Source organism: Lagopus leucura, unplaced genomic scaffold, assembly GCF_019238085.1.
Source record: "Lagopus leucura isolate 7727_CA_CO unplaced genomic scaffold, USGS_WTPT01 Super-Scaffold_739, whole genome shotgun sequence".
NCBI lineage: Eukaryota > Metazoa > Chordata > Aves > Galliformes > Phasianidae > Lagopus > Lagopus leucura.
The window spans coordinates 13024870-13041571 of NW_024962255.1; the positions used below are offsets into that span (position 1 = coordinate 13024870).

General features: G+C 31.6%; 1 protein-coding gene across 5 annotated transcripts in view; it reads left to right on the top strand.

Moving 5' to 3' along the window:
• The window catches only part of KCNMA1 (potassium calcium-activated channel subfamily M alpha 1), a 431920-nt gene that overhangs the window by 282169 nt on the left and 133049 nt on the right, over positions 1-16702 (top strand). For all 5 annotated transcript variants that reach the window (XM_042863223.1, XM_042863224.1, XM_042863220.1 and 2 more), the window contains 3 exons: positions 3987-4062; positions 6062-6232; positions 8013-8104. In XM_042863223.1, coding sequence (XP_042719157.1) covers positions 3987-4062; positions 6062-6232; positions 8013-8104 — 339 coding nt within the window. The remainder of the gene's footprint in view (positions 1-3986; positions 4063-6061; positions 6233-8012; positions 8105-16702) is intronic.

Genomic DNA, 16702 nt, shown 5'->3' on the forward strand with positions numbered 1-16702 from the left:
ATTCTTTAGGCCAATAATACATGTTAATTGTGTGGAAAAAGCATAGGTTGGCACAAAAGATCACTCTGAGGAAAAAAAACAACAAAAAAACAGGAACCCTCCCTGCTTCACTGCTGTAGATGCTTTGCCTTTTATCACTCCTTAAATTACCCCAGCTAAAGAATTGAACCAGCCTTCCAATAATTAATGTAAATTCAGTTCAATTCTAAAATACTATATTCTCTCCATTAGTTGAGAAGCTTGTGTGAGAACTTTGTAAGCAAGAAACTGTGTCCACATCCCCTGTAAACTGGTTGTGATGAGTAAATAGAACCTTGAGAATTGTAGATGCTCATAGTGAAGAGCTGATTTTTCAGTCCTTAAGCTTAAAACTATTTTATGTGCTCTAGTCTCTTAAAATCTGTATATCTTCAGCTGTGTGACTGTAAGAAGTCCAGTCCTTGATAAATAGAGAAATTAATGAACATGTAGGGAAAATGTTAGCCCATTAGCTTAGATTATTACCAGTTTGTTAAAGAAAGTGAAAAATTTGTCCAGAAGCTCAGAATATCCAGTATTTTTGACACAAGAACAACCTCACCAGAGGACATGGCAACTAATAGAAATGTCCCATAAACTCAAATGGTTTTAGATAAAGTCAGAAGTGATGAATTCGTAAACTTCTAGGTCCATAAGTGTAGGGATATTGTATTGATCAACTGCAGTTTATTCACAGCTTGCTAACTTAAGATTAACTGATTCATTATAATAGCATTTTTTTCTAGTAGAAATTTAAATGTTAGATTAGATAGTGTCTCTATAATTTTCTATCTGAATGCCTAAATATCTGTAAAACCCAAATGCTTACAACCTTTACTAAGGCTGCAAAGCAGAGTTTCTAATGTGACAGTTTCAGTTTACTTGACTGATTAACCGCCAGCAGCTCATCAGCAGTAAAGTTTATTTAACTTAAGAACAATAGGTGCCTCAATTTTTTTTTTTTATTTTTCCCTGTTCCTATTTCTTCAGTGGAAGAACATGTCTGCTCTGTGTATTTTAGTAAACCTGAAGTGAACTTAATTATTTGAATACTATCGATGTTCACAAAGCAGCATTTTGTAAAGTGAATGAATCAATCTGCAACAAATGGCCAGAAAACAGATAGTGTAGGTGATGGATACACATATGCTGTTAGAGTATCAAGATACTATTTTAGTGGAAGTTTCTATTTCTGCGTTATTAATCTTTCTGAAAAAAACTCCACAAAACTAAACTGAAAGTGCTGAGCACTTGTGTCTAATGAACAATCTTTAGAAATTTTTCAAGAGCCAGAGGACTGACGCTGTTATCCTCATTAAATCCCTGTTCAATTAAATAAAATCTACTTATTTAAAATTGAGCAGTGTTTCAGTTACATACAGTAGCCATAAATTCTCATTATTACCATAAATTTTCATTTTGTATTTTATAGTTTTGACCAGTTACTGCAAAATTGTTTTGCTTAGAAGGGTCTAAAAACCTTGTTAACTTAAGAAATTTCAATAGTCCTTGCCTACCACTTATAAAGATTTCATGAAATTTTCAACTTCGTAGTTTGTCTATAATAAAGACCAAGAACTAATGACAGTACTCAACCTGTTGAACTAAAACAGTAAATTCAGTATTTCATTATTAGCTCTGAAAGTATATTATAGAAAAAAAAAAAAAAGATGCTTTTATTATATAAAATAATAGAAAAAAAAAAGACATAGCTATTTAAGGTTATATGCATTCATTTGAAAAAATATGGAGGTAATTTAATGAAGTATTTCATTGTGGTTAACATTAATCATAGAATAACAGAATTGCTCAGACTCTGCAGATCTTCAAGTCTAATCCCAACCAAACCATACTACCCTAACAACCCTCTGCTAAATCATGTCCCCGAGCACCACTTAAAAATGGTTTTCAAACACATTCAGATATTGACACGATCAGCAAAGTAATGAGAAAATCATGAGAACATAATTATTGTTTTATTTGAAAAGAACAACTAAAGCAAAGATCTACCTTGGCCTATTAGAAGATATTCCTCTGCCAGTAATCTATTTGTTTCCTTACTCTGAAATGAAATACATCTTGACATTGGCATTTAAATATCAGAATATTTTATGTTCCCGTGTTTATAAAATAGAGTTGTGTGATGTTGATTTGGAAATTTCTCTACTTCATGGCTTTCAAATATTTTCTCAACAAAACTGCAGGGACTTAGGGCTCACACTAAGGGATTTTGCACAGATGTTGCAAAGAGATTAAAGATCAGAAAAATGTTTGTGACTAATCTTTCATCTATATTTAGACTCTGGCAGAAACACAGGCGTATTTCATAGAGGACAGAGAAGGTACAATTTTCAATAAACCCGAAAAAATAAAAATTTTCAAACACATAATGAGAAGATATTTTTAATGACTGCAGTCATTTACATATATTACAGTAATATGTGGAGAACAGTTGTTGTTTTATTGCACTGAGAGTTTCTTCTGACCTAAATTCAGGTGAAGAATTATATTTAGCTTTTCATAATGAAACTTTGCAGCAGTATAATTTCTATCATTTTGTTTAATCTAGGCACCTAGAGATTAGTGTCTTCTGACATTATTGTGGTATTATGAATGCTGTTATTAACAAAGTGTTAAAATTAACCAAACAAACCTTAATAAACTGTCTCAGCGGATATGCTTCGATGTGCATGAGCATTAATTAATTGTAAAAATGAAGGCATGGCTTCATAAACTTGAGTACAGTAATCATTACAGCAACTGTCATTTGTTAGCCAGTTGTGTATCTTTACTAGTCCCTACAGTTGCCCACTCAACTGTACTAGTTAAAAATTATGTTCAGTGGAACTATCTGTTTAATTTTCCATTTTCATTTGTCAACTTAGGTTAGAAATTGTCCTCAGTTAGTTAGAAAAATAAATATTAATCAACTCTATCACTACATTTCTACTATGACTACTACCAAAACTACTACTTTTTTTTTGGCGGGCGCGCCCCCCCAGTATTTCTTCTTTTGGAACACACTGGCTTGGAAATCATGAGTTTTCTGATGATGTGTTCATTCTTTCTGAATGTGTTTTCAAAAACAGAGGAGAGCTATTTTCAATAAAATTCCTTGAAAATGTAAGGTCTTTAACAGGTAATAATAGATAACTTCAGTTCATTGTGTATTTGCTGGATGTAACTCCTAGCTTTTCAAATTGCAGTAATATTTTTTAGAATAGAAGGACCAGGCTTTACTTAAACCTTTTCCACAAGCTCTTCAGTATAGTGCTTTTCTGCTGAACTCAGTGTGAGGTTCCTGCTTTAAAATCACCTTTGTCTACAGTAGAGTATATCGTACTCAGGAGGGCTAAAAAGAATTTGTGGGGTTTCTCTTGTTTTGTTTTTGAAACTGTCAGTGTGAATTATGAGATATGTTATGATTTAATTTGAAAATGACTTAGGACTTTACACAGAAACAAAATACCCAAGTTTGGTAATCCTATTTTTTTCCCCACAAAACCAATCTGGCATTCACAGACTGGCTGCAATAGTTCATTACTGCTTGCTGTATCTCTAGAAAGATAGTCTTGCTCTATAATAATATTTGCAAGTATTAGCAATGAGTCAGCACTGAAAATCTTCTTGACATTGGCATTTAAAGCCTCATCAGGTCTGGGGTAAAAAAAAACACAAAACAAAAACAAAACAAAAAAAAGAATATGGAAAAAGCATACAAGCTAATGAAAAACGAAATAATTCAGAAAGCATCAGTCAGTCATGGGTGGAAATACAGTGTTCAGCAGACAATGGTAGCTGGCATTACCTTATTTAATTCATTGTGTCTGCGTGGATGTATTCCAGGACATCAGAATGTTTGAATGTGTTTAAATGCTGATGTGTACAGAAAGGAAAATTGAAAGAGTAGTGAGAGGAATGTCCGATAAATTCCAAAGTATGTTCTTTTTCTTTTTTTTTCTCCCCAGTAATTCCATCAAGCTAGTGAATCTGTGCTCTATATTTATCAGCACATGGCTGACAGCAGCTGGGTTCATACATTTGGTAAGTATGTTTGCAAATATTTCTTTGGCTTTCTTTCACATCTGCCTTATTATCTGAAATTGTCTTGTTCTGAATGATCCCTTAGTACATTTCATTATTAAATAAAAATAAAAAAAATTGAAATTTCTTCAATTTTCAGCTTTTACTCAAATATTATTTTATAAGTAATACTAATCTATGTCTTAACCCCTATATTTAGTTTCAGCAATAGATAAATGTGAGACTTGAACTATTATAACTTCCTGAATGATTATACTTAACCAGTAGGTGGCAATGTTGCCTAAATAACTACTCAAAGTGCTTCCTGGAACGGGATGTCTGAGTATGAAATGAGAGTGAGGTCCTGGGAAATCAATGGTTGTGCTAGAGAAGAAAGCCATTCTGTATTTCCACAAGATGCAGTGGGATTGCAACCATTTAGGATAGCATTCCTTCTGCTTTTCTCTTAGATTTCTAGTGTTTGATTTTTCTATTTGTCACTGATAGTATACTTTTTTGTCATAATTGTTATTCTGCACTTAAAAATACCTGACAAGATGCTTCATATAGAATTACAAATCATTTCATAAATATTAATATACTTGTATATAAAAGGTATGTGTCATTTGCATGTTTTCAAATTTAAAAACAATAGCTTTTGCTAAGTTACTTGCTAAATATAATTAAATATAACTAAATATTTGTCCTTTAAGGACATTTTATGATGAATTTAGAATCAGGAAAATTTCAGGGCAATAATAAGTTAGGATGATTTTGAAGTAATGTTATGATTTGGTGATATTGGTGTTAATCCAGACTTTAAAAATAACTTCAACTGAAGAATTTGGTTGACTTCACTTAAATTACCTTGGGCTACATTTGTCTACATAAGATACAATTCAGAATGCTTGTCCTCTAGTTATACCAGAAATCATTTAGAATGAAATGGACTAGTTGAGTTGGTAGGGACATGCAAAGATAGAACTCCTGACTAGTTCAGGGCTAACCAAACTTTGAAACTTATTACTAAAGGCATTATCCAGTGATACCTCTTGAATGCTAACAGACACAGGGCATCAAACACCTAGCTAGGAAGCTGGTTTCAGTGTTCGACCTTCCTCAGGGTAAACAATTCTGTCCTTGTATGTAGCCTGAGCTTGCCTTGACACCCACCTATGTGCCATTTCCACATGTCCCATCGCTGGTTACCAGTGTGAAGAAGTCAATGTTTAATTTTCAGTCTTAGGAAGATGAACTGAGGTTTTGGGTGGTATTTTTTGTGATATATTTCTCATTTAACAGTAATGCATTCATTTGGGCCACTGCAGCTTTTTTTTTTTCTTGCTTTTTTTTTTTTTTTTTAAACACAGATTCATTCACTTTTTCTAGATTTGAATTAAAAACAAACAAAACAAAAAAACATAGAATTTACCGTTTTAAAAATTACATCAGATAGAAGGAGGTTTTCTCTTTTTTTTTTTTTTTTTTTTTCTGCTGTAGGAATTCTCAATCTTTAGGTTTCCTAGTGTGGAACAAAACTTAATAGCTATTATGCGTACAGAGTATACTCGTATACTTCTTTCCTGCTGTTAAATTTATAACTTCTGTCACTTTTCCAAGTCAGTGATAAGTCACTAATGTCATAAATAGCTACATTATATTATATAACAAAAATATTAAGTGGAATAATTGCATTGCAAATAATATCTGAAAAAATATCCGGACAAATTGATATCAAATAAGCCCTAGTTTTTCTTTAATAATGTATATTGTTTAGTAGTGAATGGAAAAACTTTTCTCGATAAACAGTTGCAGTGGCAATTCTATGTGTATTGGCAAGAGAATGGTAAATCTATAATCCTGGGTCCTCTGTATGTTCAAAACAAATCACAGAACGGGATCCAGAGTTTTATTTATCCAGAGTATTATTTGCCAATAAAATATGTGTATTTTTTGTATCAGTAGAGATAGTTTATGGTACTTTTAGTTTATTCACTGTGTATTTCCTTTCTCATTTTAGGTGGAGAACTCAGGGGATCCTTGGGAAAATTTTCAAAATAATCAACAGTTAACGTACTGGGAATGCGTTTATTTACTGATGGTTACAATGTCTACTGTTGGTTATGGAGATGTTTATGCAAAAACAACCCTTGGTCGCCTTTTCATGGTCTTCTTCATCCTTGGGGGATTGGTAAAAAAAAAATATATTACTATTTTTCATTTTTATTAGTTTCTTCTAATTTAGTTCTTATTCTGTATATCTCAATCTCAGTGCTATAACTGAAGAAATAATAATATTTAACTTAATAAATTAAAATTAATTCTAAAACTCCTAAATAAGTTTAATACACTATATTTTTTCTAAAGATAAATATTCTGACAGTCATAGGAGTCAGAATTTCTATAAACCTCTGAAATAAGTAATGCATGTGAATACATGAAGTGCCTTAGCATTTCTGCTTATAAACTTAGTCCTAGTATTTTACTTTTCTGTGACTGAATGTAGGGCATATTTTTAAGCATAATATTGATACTTAAAGGCACTTTGCGGTTTCAGAAGTCCTACCCATCCTTCTGTGTTCCTTCCCAGAATTCCAACAAACACTGTGGCTCTGGACTGCCTTAAAGAGCAGCTTGCCTGACCCTGATGATGGCAAACCACATTTTCTTTAATTTCAAACATCGTTTCATGTAACACAGCTCAATTTTAATTCAGTTTGTCACATGAAGCATGGTCATAACCAGTACCATTTTATATCAGCAAATTCTGGTGTTCTTTGTCCTATATGTACAAAGCACCAAAGTTGCTAGTTGTCTTCTATCAGCTTTTCTATTATTTATCACTATTAGTAATTCTATGGAACCTGTTGCAATGTTTTTTCTAAAGCAGCAAGGTTTATTTCATTATTCAGACAGTGCAAGGTAAGTGCTGTACAGACAATTAATGATATATATTAATTCACATACATACATATCCTTTTTGTTACTTTACTCTCATACTGATTTCACAGATACATACACCTTATGGAGTGATATGTATAAAATGATTTTATGAATACCATATATGTCAGACACACAGGTACATATATAAAAGTATATGTATGCATTTCCATCTATGTTTATTGACAAACAAGCACAGAGGTCATGCCAACTGGCAGTAGCTCTTCGAAGTATCCAGCCACAAGGGAGATGTTTGTTGGACAAAACATGGCAGAATAATTTTTATTTTCTCCTTAAAATCTTTTTTTTTTTTTTTTTTTCTTTCACGTGTTACTCAAATCCTTTTAAAAGCGAAACCTTTTGAAAAACAATTTTTGGGGGTAGTGGTGATTGTTTTGTTCTTCAGAAGGAAGATTTGCCCCTGACTCTATCTTTTTGTCTTTGTTGAGATCCTAATCACAGGGGAAAACTTCTTTTTTTTTTTTTTTTTTTTTTTTTTTTTTTAAAAAAAAAATTTTTTTTATAACCATAAAAAACCATTTTGTAAATTTTTTTTGTGAGTTTTTTTTTTTTTTTGGTGGTGATATTTTTTAAAATTTTGCTTTGCTTTTTTTTTGTTGTTGCTGTTTTGTTTGTTTGTCTGTTTTGTTCTTTTTTCTTTTTTTTTTTCTTTCCAGTCAAGATGAGTATTTTTTTTACCTTCCCCTTTTCAAGAAGATTTAGACGTAACTGTACCTTGTGATTATTTAACAGCTTGAATTAATTTTGCTCTTCCTATTTTTCCTCTTTCGGCCATTTTATTAATTTATAAAACATGCACCTTCTCTAAGACCAACTTTTACATTGAACCCTCTTGTTTTGTTTGATAAGAACTTTTACATTTTTAAAATTTTCTTTTTAAACACCTTTGTAGATCTAATTCTTTTGCATTTTCAGATCTTAAAAATATTTATCTCTTGAAAATATTCATCATCCCCCTTTCTTTGGCCTATCTTTTTAGTCTTTTCTTCTGTCTCCTGTCTTCTTCTTAGGCCATGTTTGCCAGCTACGTCCCTGAAATCATAGAGTTAATAGGAAACCGCAAGAAATATGGTGGTTCCTATAGTGCGGTTAGTGGAAGAAAGTAAGTATCCCAAGAGGCTCTGCTGCCTCTGCTGCAGTAGAACACTCTCTGCATGCCATTTTCTTTTTTTTTTTTTTTGTGTTTTTGTTTCATGCATGTAGGCAATGTTTGCTCGCTACGTGCCAGAAATTGCTGCTCTCATCCTTAATCGGAAGAAATACGGCGGGACTTTTAACTCAACCCGAGGCAGAAAGTAAGTCAAAAAAGACCAGGTGTGGTTGTGTGACTTTAAAGATACCCTGAAGGTGGTAATAGCTGACCTGCAGCTTAAAAAGCTGTATTGCTTGACTTCAGATGTTACCACTGGAGAACTGTCACACTATAGTTAGAGACCTGGGCTAATGCTACGGTACAAGTCACAACATTATGTTCCTGCTTCAAGAGAACCTGGATACCATTAGGACTACACTGATATAAATTGAAAAAATAAATAAATGAATAAATAAATATCTTGCTTTTGCATATGCAGCTAGCTTCTGGAAAGAGATTAACATCCCTTCACATTTTTGAGCATCGCTTAATTATTTGGTGATCTCTTAACTAAGTCACAATGGTAATTTAATGTGATTTTGGAGAAAATCAGTTCTTTAGATAACTTCAGTTTGCTGGAGTGAAAAATGAGATATTTATGTCAATTGGATTATTCCACAACTGTCTGAGACAATTGATAATACTGATTGTTATTGTTCAAATAACAGATGCGGATCTCAAGCAGCTCCTATTGATTGCATATGAATATTGCAAAAAATAGTGGTTTTATGAATGTATGACCAAGAGTTTTAAAATTATTTTCTTCCACAACCACTGTAAAGAAGAGGAAGTATTATCCTTAGTATCAATGTAGCGTGGGAAAAAAATGAAAATAAAAAGTAATCATTTTGTTTGGTAGCAACAGGTAGTTTTTATTAGACCGTTTCAACCCATTACATTTCTGTTGAAAGTCTGCTTGTTTTCATGACCAAGTTAAAAACGTCTTTTTCTGGCAGTCCCAACATCTAGATCTGAGATCTGGCCTTCAATAAATCAGACGTAAACGCAGATATATTATTTTATTTTTATCACCATTAATGTTGCCATCTTCTGTTTCATTACATATGTTTGTGAAATTCTCTAGCAGATATATGTATTTACCACAAAAGACTAATTATATAAAATCCTTTCCATAGAACAAAAAGAAGGAACTTTAGGAAATTATCTAATTTGTTCTTTTCCATACTTCAAGCAGAAAGGGTTTTCACCTTGTTCACCCTAAGTTATCTCCCATGCATGATTTTACAGACGTAAATCATGATTTCATCAAATTATTTCTTCTCCTTGTAGAGAAGAAAGACTACATTTGCCCCAAAGAACTAATTTGAGAGTACTGGTTTAAATCACTGGGTCGAAGAACGATATTTGTTTTATTCTAATACTGTTACATATTCAATAATAGTCATAATGACTCGTAAATGACAACTTCAGGCTTTCCATTTTTAAGGTACCATCCAGTGTCTAAAGTTATTTTTTACTGCAAAATCTAATACTGGAAACATACATCATAATTCATTTATAAAGATGAAAAAAAAAGTCTTCATTTATTTCTGTCAGTTCCCAAAATGTTTATTTGTGACAGAGACTTACTCAGTTTCATGTTTGTGTTCATACTTTGTTTTCTAAGAAGAGGATTTTCAAATACAGAATTTGCACCTCATTTTTCACTCTTGTAACTCCAAAAGAGTTACAAGAGGTGAATATATTTTAAAAACCATTTTAAATACAGAGTTCTAGTCTCTCACTTTCTACATTGTCACTAGTACCCAGCATTGCTCAGTTGCCTCTAAACTAGGACTTGATCTTCAGTCAGAATCCCACATCCTGAAAACCTCAATTCCTGTTCAAAGACTTCCTGCTAGCTTTGGGGCGTGCTTCATTTTGTTTTCTCTCCTTTTCTTTTTTGTCTTTTTATAAACTGTCTTTTTTTTAGCTCACTCAGTGCTTATTCTGCAGATCTCTACTGCCCATATAACTTCTCAATTGAAACAGCTCTGTCATCAGCATGCAAAATGTTCGATTTACTTAATGCATTGTTTTCTGGTTCAAATATTAATTACTGAGTAGTATAAAGAAGTCTTTTGCTTGTGTGGGTCTTTCATCAAAGAATCTAAACTTGGGAACTGCACAGTAAAAAGCTATTAGTAATCCTTTTTTTGATGTTGCTTTTGCAGTCAGTAGAACAAGATTGATGAAATGTTATGTTTGGCCAAAATTTAAGTTTTCATTTGGAATTCAGTGTTGAGAGAATGGATTGTCAGAACCAATAAGCTTTCCTCTGCTTGGGATTTGGGCATGTGGTAGTAATTAGCAATATAAGCTCTTTAGTTGAGCAACCAAGCATAGATTCTGGCAGCATACATAATGGGAAACTACATTTGTTCTAGTTCTAATGTCAGAAAGTTTCCAGATAAAATTAAATGCAAGTACAAAATGAAGGGAGGTAAATTTTGTTGAAAGATACTGCTTCAACACTTAAAATAGCAGATGTGTATACTTTTAGTTCTTTCTCCAAAATAGATAACTATATGCAATCTGCTTTGTAGCATTTCTATAAATGTTTATGCACATGTCCTTGTGAATTATGTCTGTGGAATAACATGCTTCTATACTACCACCAAAAATTTAGATAGGAAGTTAAAATTAACATATGATTGTGTACCTCTTAAGGATCGTACTACATGGCTTTACTACAAGGAAAGCATTGGTAAAGACTTTTAACTGTTGAAGCAGCTGGAGTGTATGTGTAAGAAGTATTTGTATAGATTTCTCTTACTAAAGAAAAAAATAAATAAAAAAGATATTTTTTATTTCACATTTCATTTTGTTTTTCAGCCAGTAAGGTCATGGAAAGGCTCATTAACTATACAGGAAATGTTTTACACACTAAAGAAACATTCTACTCTCTTAGATGAGACATACAGAGTTGAGAAACTGAGGTAGTTTATATCCAGTTTGCAATTATCACTGATTAAATTTACTAGATAGCTTTGTTTCAGAAATCCATATGGATTTTTTTTTTTTTTTTTTTTTTTTAATATCTACTTTATAAGGTATTCCTGTGATGAGATTTGCAAGGTCTTGAAGAACACAAAGCGGGAATTTTTTTTTTGCCTGTTAAACCAACAAAAATCCTCCGACGTATAAACAGTAAAATACATACTATTATATCAATAGGAAGTGTGGCCAAGACCAAATATGTACATTTGATGATGAATTGACACAGTCTCAACCTAGAAAAATTAAATAAATGAGAAGTTACTCCAAAAAGATACTAATCCTTTTCTTGAATATTAGACCTGTAAGCAATGAGATGTTCCATAAGTAACAAAATTAGTGCTAATAATGATTTGCTACAAATCACAGCTCACTTCACCAGGAAACTCTGTATTTACAGTGTACCCTGATACACTAAATTGATGATCAGTAGATGAGAAAAAAAATCTTACTGAGTTTAGTTCTATGAACAACAAACAATTTTTTTCCGTCTACAGTCGCCAAGTACAAATGATACAGAGAAGATTAGATTCTAAGCTTGTAAAGACAAGAAAACATTTTGATATTAAAAAATATCTAAGATGTAATTGGAAAATAAAATTCAGGCATAAGGAACTATCATTGCTACAAAAATATTTATTTATATTGCTAAGAAGTATCTTAGTGAAGTTTTAATTTTTCTTTTATCATATAATTTTTTTTCTTTATCAAATCAGCAGTATATTCCATGCCACTTTTCATTACAGTTCATCTTCATAAATGAATACTCTAGTGCATGACTTTATATCTTTTGCAAAGCAGATGTTACCTCTGTTCTTCATTTATTAGTTAATGTTCTACTGATACAATATTTCTATTATTAATTGACTAGTAACTACCTGAAAGATTTTTTGCGAGACTTAAATGAGTCTTGGAGTCTTTAAATGAGTCTCATGTGAAAAATGTTTTCTGAAAATTACAAATAATTTTAAAATGCAGAATAGAAATTTATAATGAGGTTTAAATTCTTATGAATCTGTTCATCATCAAGCATAATGTCATCACTCTTAAAAATGTCTGTGGTATTCCATAGGGCATATCTTACTCAAACTTTGGGAAACATGCTAGAGAACCAAGGAATAAATAATTAAATGATACTTGAGAAAAAGTTATATTCAGATAATCTATTTTTCACTTTTCCTGAATATATGTTTATTAGTCAACGATGATAGAATATCATAAACATCATAAATGTGGTTATAGAAAACTAGTAAATTGAATTAAATATTGAAGATTTAAAATTAAGTATTAAATATCACACTTGAATATATAGCTTAGTTATTGACTACTGTAGAGGGTGAGGAAATTAACACTCAGTAAACTAGTGAAAAACTTGTATTATTAAGAGCAAATGAACCATTTTTTAATGACAAATTACTGGAGATAAGCACTAGATATAACATAGCAAGGTGCAGGAAGAAGAAATCACAATATTATGAAAGGTCTACAAAAGTCTAATTTAGACATTTGTTTAGAAAATAATATCTATTTTTTATATATAAAGTACTTGGGCTTTTTTTTTTTCTTTTACATTTGTTTTCATAAGCTGCAAATTGAAATGACTTATAGCTTGAGTGTTAGTGATATTTCCCTATGCCATTGTTCTGAATAATTTTGAGACTGTTGCTTGGCTCCCTACACGTTATCTGCATATTTTCTCTCTAAGACTCTCAGGTTCACTTATTCTGACCGAATTCTTTCCATTACCTGTTTGTAGAGCTCCTGAAATACTATTCAGTGCATCATTTTCACATGAAGTATTATAAGAGGAAGAAAAGCATAAATTTCATTGTGCTGATAAACTATTATTTTTGGACTGAGAAATTAGCTTACTGGTTAGTTCATGTACGCATAGATCTGGAAGTCTGGAGGAGGTGGTGATCACTTGGGCTCTGGATGTTTTTCTGAAGTGCTTCAACCAACTTCTCTATAAAGTTCAAGCTTTTTAGATTGAGATTTTCTTCAAGAAACATTTGGTTTTCAGATTACTAAAATTCTGCAGGTGAACTTTTGTGATGTTCAGAACATATACTTTCAGTACTAGACAAAACAGAATTTACAAAATAATCTGTTATTTCTTTTGTGCAAAAAAAATCATTTATTTATTCTTAACCTTCATACTATCCCAGTCTGGGATTTTCTGTTCTGAGATTTTCTTAGATTCAGGTTTAGATCTGTTTTACCTCTGGTAATTAATTATTAACCTTTTGCTCCAGATTCACATGTTTATTTGAGATTCAAGATTTATCATAATTAGTTTTTTCATTTCTCTATTCATGTGTTCATGTAATCAGGCTGGATTTTAGTTCTGTTAATTGTTTTCCATTTGAAAACAGTTGCTTATTGTAAGTTAGCTTACACAAAGCTTAAGAAGACATGAATAGAATATTTGCATACTGATGGACTGTAAGAGGGACTGGATGATGCAATGATTTTTTTCAGTCTTTCTTCTGCATTGAATAATTACATATTAATTGCATGGGCTAAGTTGTTTTTGCCTCTTATATGCAAACCTCCATTTAAAACTCTTTATGAGGGGAGTGAGTAAAACATGGCTTCACATGAATAGATATAGACAAAGAGAGGGGGATTTTTATAATTACTTTCTATGTGTACATTTTCTTAATAGTAACTTAATATATGTGCTAAGATTTGTTGAGTTTATATATATATAAATAATTGTAAGACATTACTATAGATAAAAATTAAAAATGGCAATTTAATGAAATCACAGTCCTTACTGTATAAGCTATTAAAATCTCCTGTTTCTCTTCTCTCATGGTCTACTTTGCTTCCCAGACATTTCTTCAGATTTCTTAAATTTACAAGCCATAAATTAGCAAATCATCAGCATATCAATGGGAAGAATCATCTGTTAGAGATTCCTTCCAGAAGGAAACATGGGATTCAATAACTAAACTTCACAGAGGAAAATAAAAACTGTAGACAGATAGATATGGTAAACAGAAAGACAAACAGATAATTTAACTTGACAGACCATCTTGGATTCATTAGACATTTGACTTTGATTAAGAATTAGAACATTTTTTTTTAAAGACTTATCCAGATACTCTGGCAAAGGTCCATTTGCTGCAGTAATGAGAGACATAGCTCCAAAGAAAGTGACATAATATTATTATATTAAATTGTTTGATGCAGTATGTAAGATACTATTTTCCAGTGGGATGAGACTGTAATAGGAGAATGTGACATGGATTGCATTATGATCCCCAGCAGTGTCTCGCTTTCACATCTGCTAGCCATTCTTCTGATTCCACTGTTTCAAATGAAGTCTCACTTAGTGAAGTTTCACTCTGATGAGTGTTAAATAGACTGACAGATAGGACTAATAGGACAATCTTTTCCTCAATTTTGCATACTTATTAAACTGTATCAATTTTTGTGAAAGCAAGGAAAGGAGTGTGGGAATTGAGATATAATAATATTTTGACTTTTTTTCCCCTGAAGTGCATCTAGTTCTCAAATCATCTTCTGTTCCTGAATAATAGCAATAATTTTTAATAGCAATAATATTTCTAGTTAAGAATATACTAAATTCAACTTTTTTCCTTTTCTCTGCCTAAATTTTAAAAAAGGCTTTTGGGTTTCATTTCAAAGTAATAGTTTCTGTCCAATTTATGAATTTATGTCCCAACAAAGACTGAGTCTAGTATATAAATTGCTGATATACCATGTTTCATTGTGAAAACTGCAGTGAAGGCAACATGAGATGGCAGAGGTGGTGAAATAATAAGCAAGTTTTAGTGAAATATGACTTGTTTTTGTTCTTCCACAAAGTTAGCAATTACATTTTGTGGTGATTTCAATTGAAAGAAATGACCATTAGCTCTGGTCATGAATGAAGTGCTTAAAAATATTAGACTTTGGTACATTCTGTATTATCTAAAAAGAATTTAATAGCTCTTTGACTCATTGAACATTAAAAAACCCATAAGGCAACTTTGAAAATGAATAATGACATAGAAAGCAGTTTATTTGAGACAAAATATTTTCAGTAAATTTCCAAATTACAATGTAATAAATACATGTGATATCTGCTGCACAAAACAATACAAGAAAGAAGCTCGTTTGCAGTTGATACACGAATAATGAAGATGTCATTTACACTTGTGTTGCATTACAAGCTTTCTAGTATGGATCTGATGTATGCTATTGCATTTAATAGTTTTTACTTCTATTTATAGTAGATTGTGCATTCTTATTTTTATGTAGGTATGTTGTGTTTTTCTACAGAAGTAGAAGAATTCTAGATGAGGATAATAGTACCATCAAGACTGAATGAAAGAATAGTTTCTTCACCTTAAGCTATAGTGGAAGCCATCTATATAATCCAGATCCTGGCAGAAACAAATCGCTATTTTCTTACTATTTCAGTTTTATAGGTAGACATCAAGCTAAGAATATTAACTTTTCTTTTTTAATTTGCTTTATAGCCACGTTTTGCACCATCCCTTAGATCATAGCAGTGTAAGATAAACTTAATTAGCTGTAAATGAACAGGGAAGTTGAAATAAAGAAGTTCATGGGGAATCCCTTAGAAGAACATACTATTGCAAACATATGGAGATGCATACTCTAAAATCCAGTTTAAAGAAAGGAATGTACAATTTTCCAGAATTTAATGCGCTCTGTCTGTTAGCGTGTTCTCTAGTTAAAGTATTACTTGGACAAAAAATATTTGAGGACCTGCATCAGTCTATTATTTTGCTGTTTTTCAGAAAAAAACACATTCGAGCATTTAAGTAGTGCAAATGACACTATAACACATATCACAAATATATATATCACAAATATTCACTGAACAGGACTGAAACTCGAATATGTATGTGTGTTTGCTATAGTTTTCTAGCTGTCATAATTCACAACTGATCAAGATGTCTTTTATGTGGCTGTATCTTTTTTGGGCACACTAACAATTTTGAGTTTAAGAAATGGAAATGATTCATTCTTGATTCCTTATGCATGTATTGGTCAAATAGAAAGCTAATATCTGCATCAGATAGAAACAAAAAGCAAACACACGCACGTGCACACACATGTACACACATACGTGTACACACACACACACACACAAAGTTTTTTTTTTTCCCTTTGGTCCTAAAGTTGATGAATGATATATTAGTCTTAGAGGTCCATGAAGTCTTCTGGGAAGAAAAGAAATATATCAAATCATGACTACAGTACTGTAAAATCTATTTATGTTAGTCTGAGAAGTTTCTTTTAAAATAAGAATTGTGTTTAAAATAAGAATTGTGTTGTTGTATTATGTATACTGCATAATAGGGGAGAGATATATGAGTATGTGTAGAGTTTTCATGTAATTGAATTGAATTAGTATTATCTTGAATAGTAACAGATAAATAATAAAATCACAAGCAGCTAGAAATGTATTGTACACGGGAACATTTAAAGAATACATTCCATTGATATAATAGAAAAGATAATATGTACAGACTGTGTTGACATTGATTATTATTGATGAAAAATCTATTAGGAAGTGATTTTTATTAG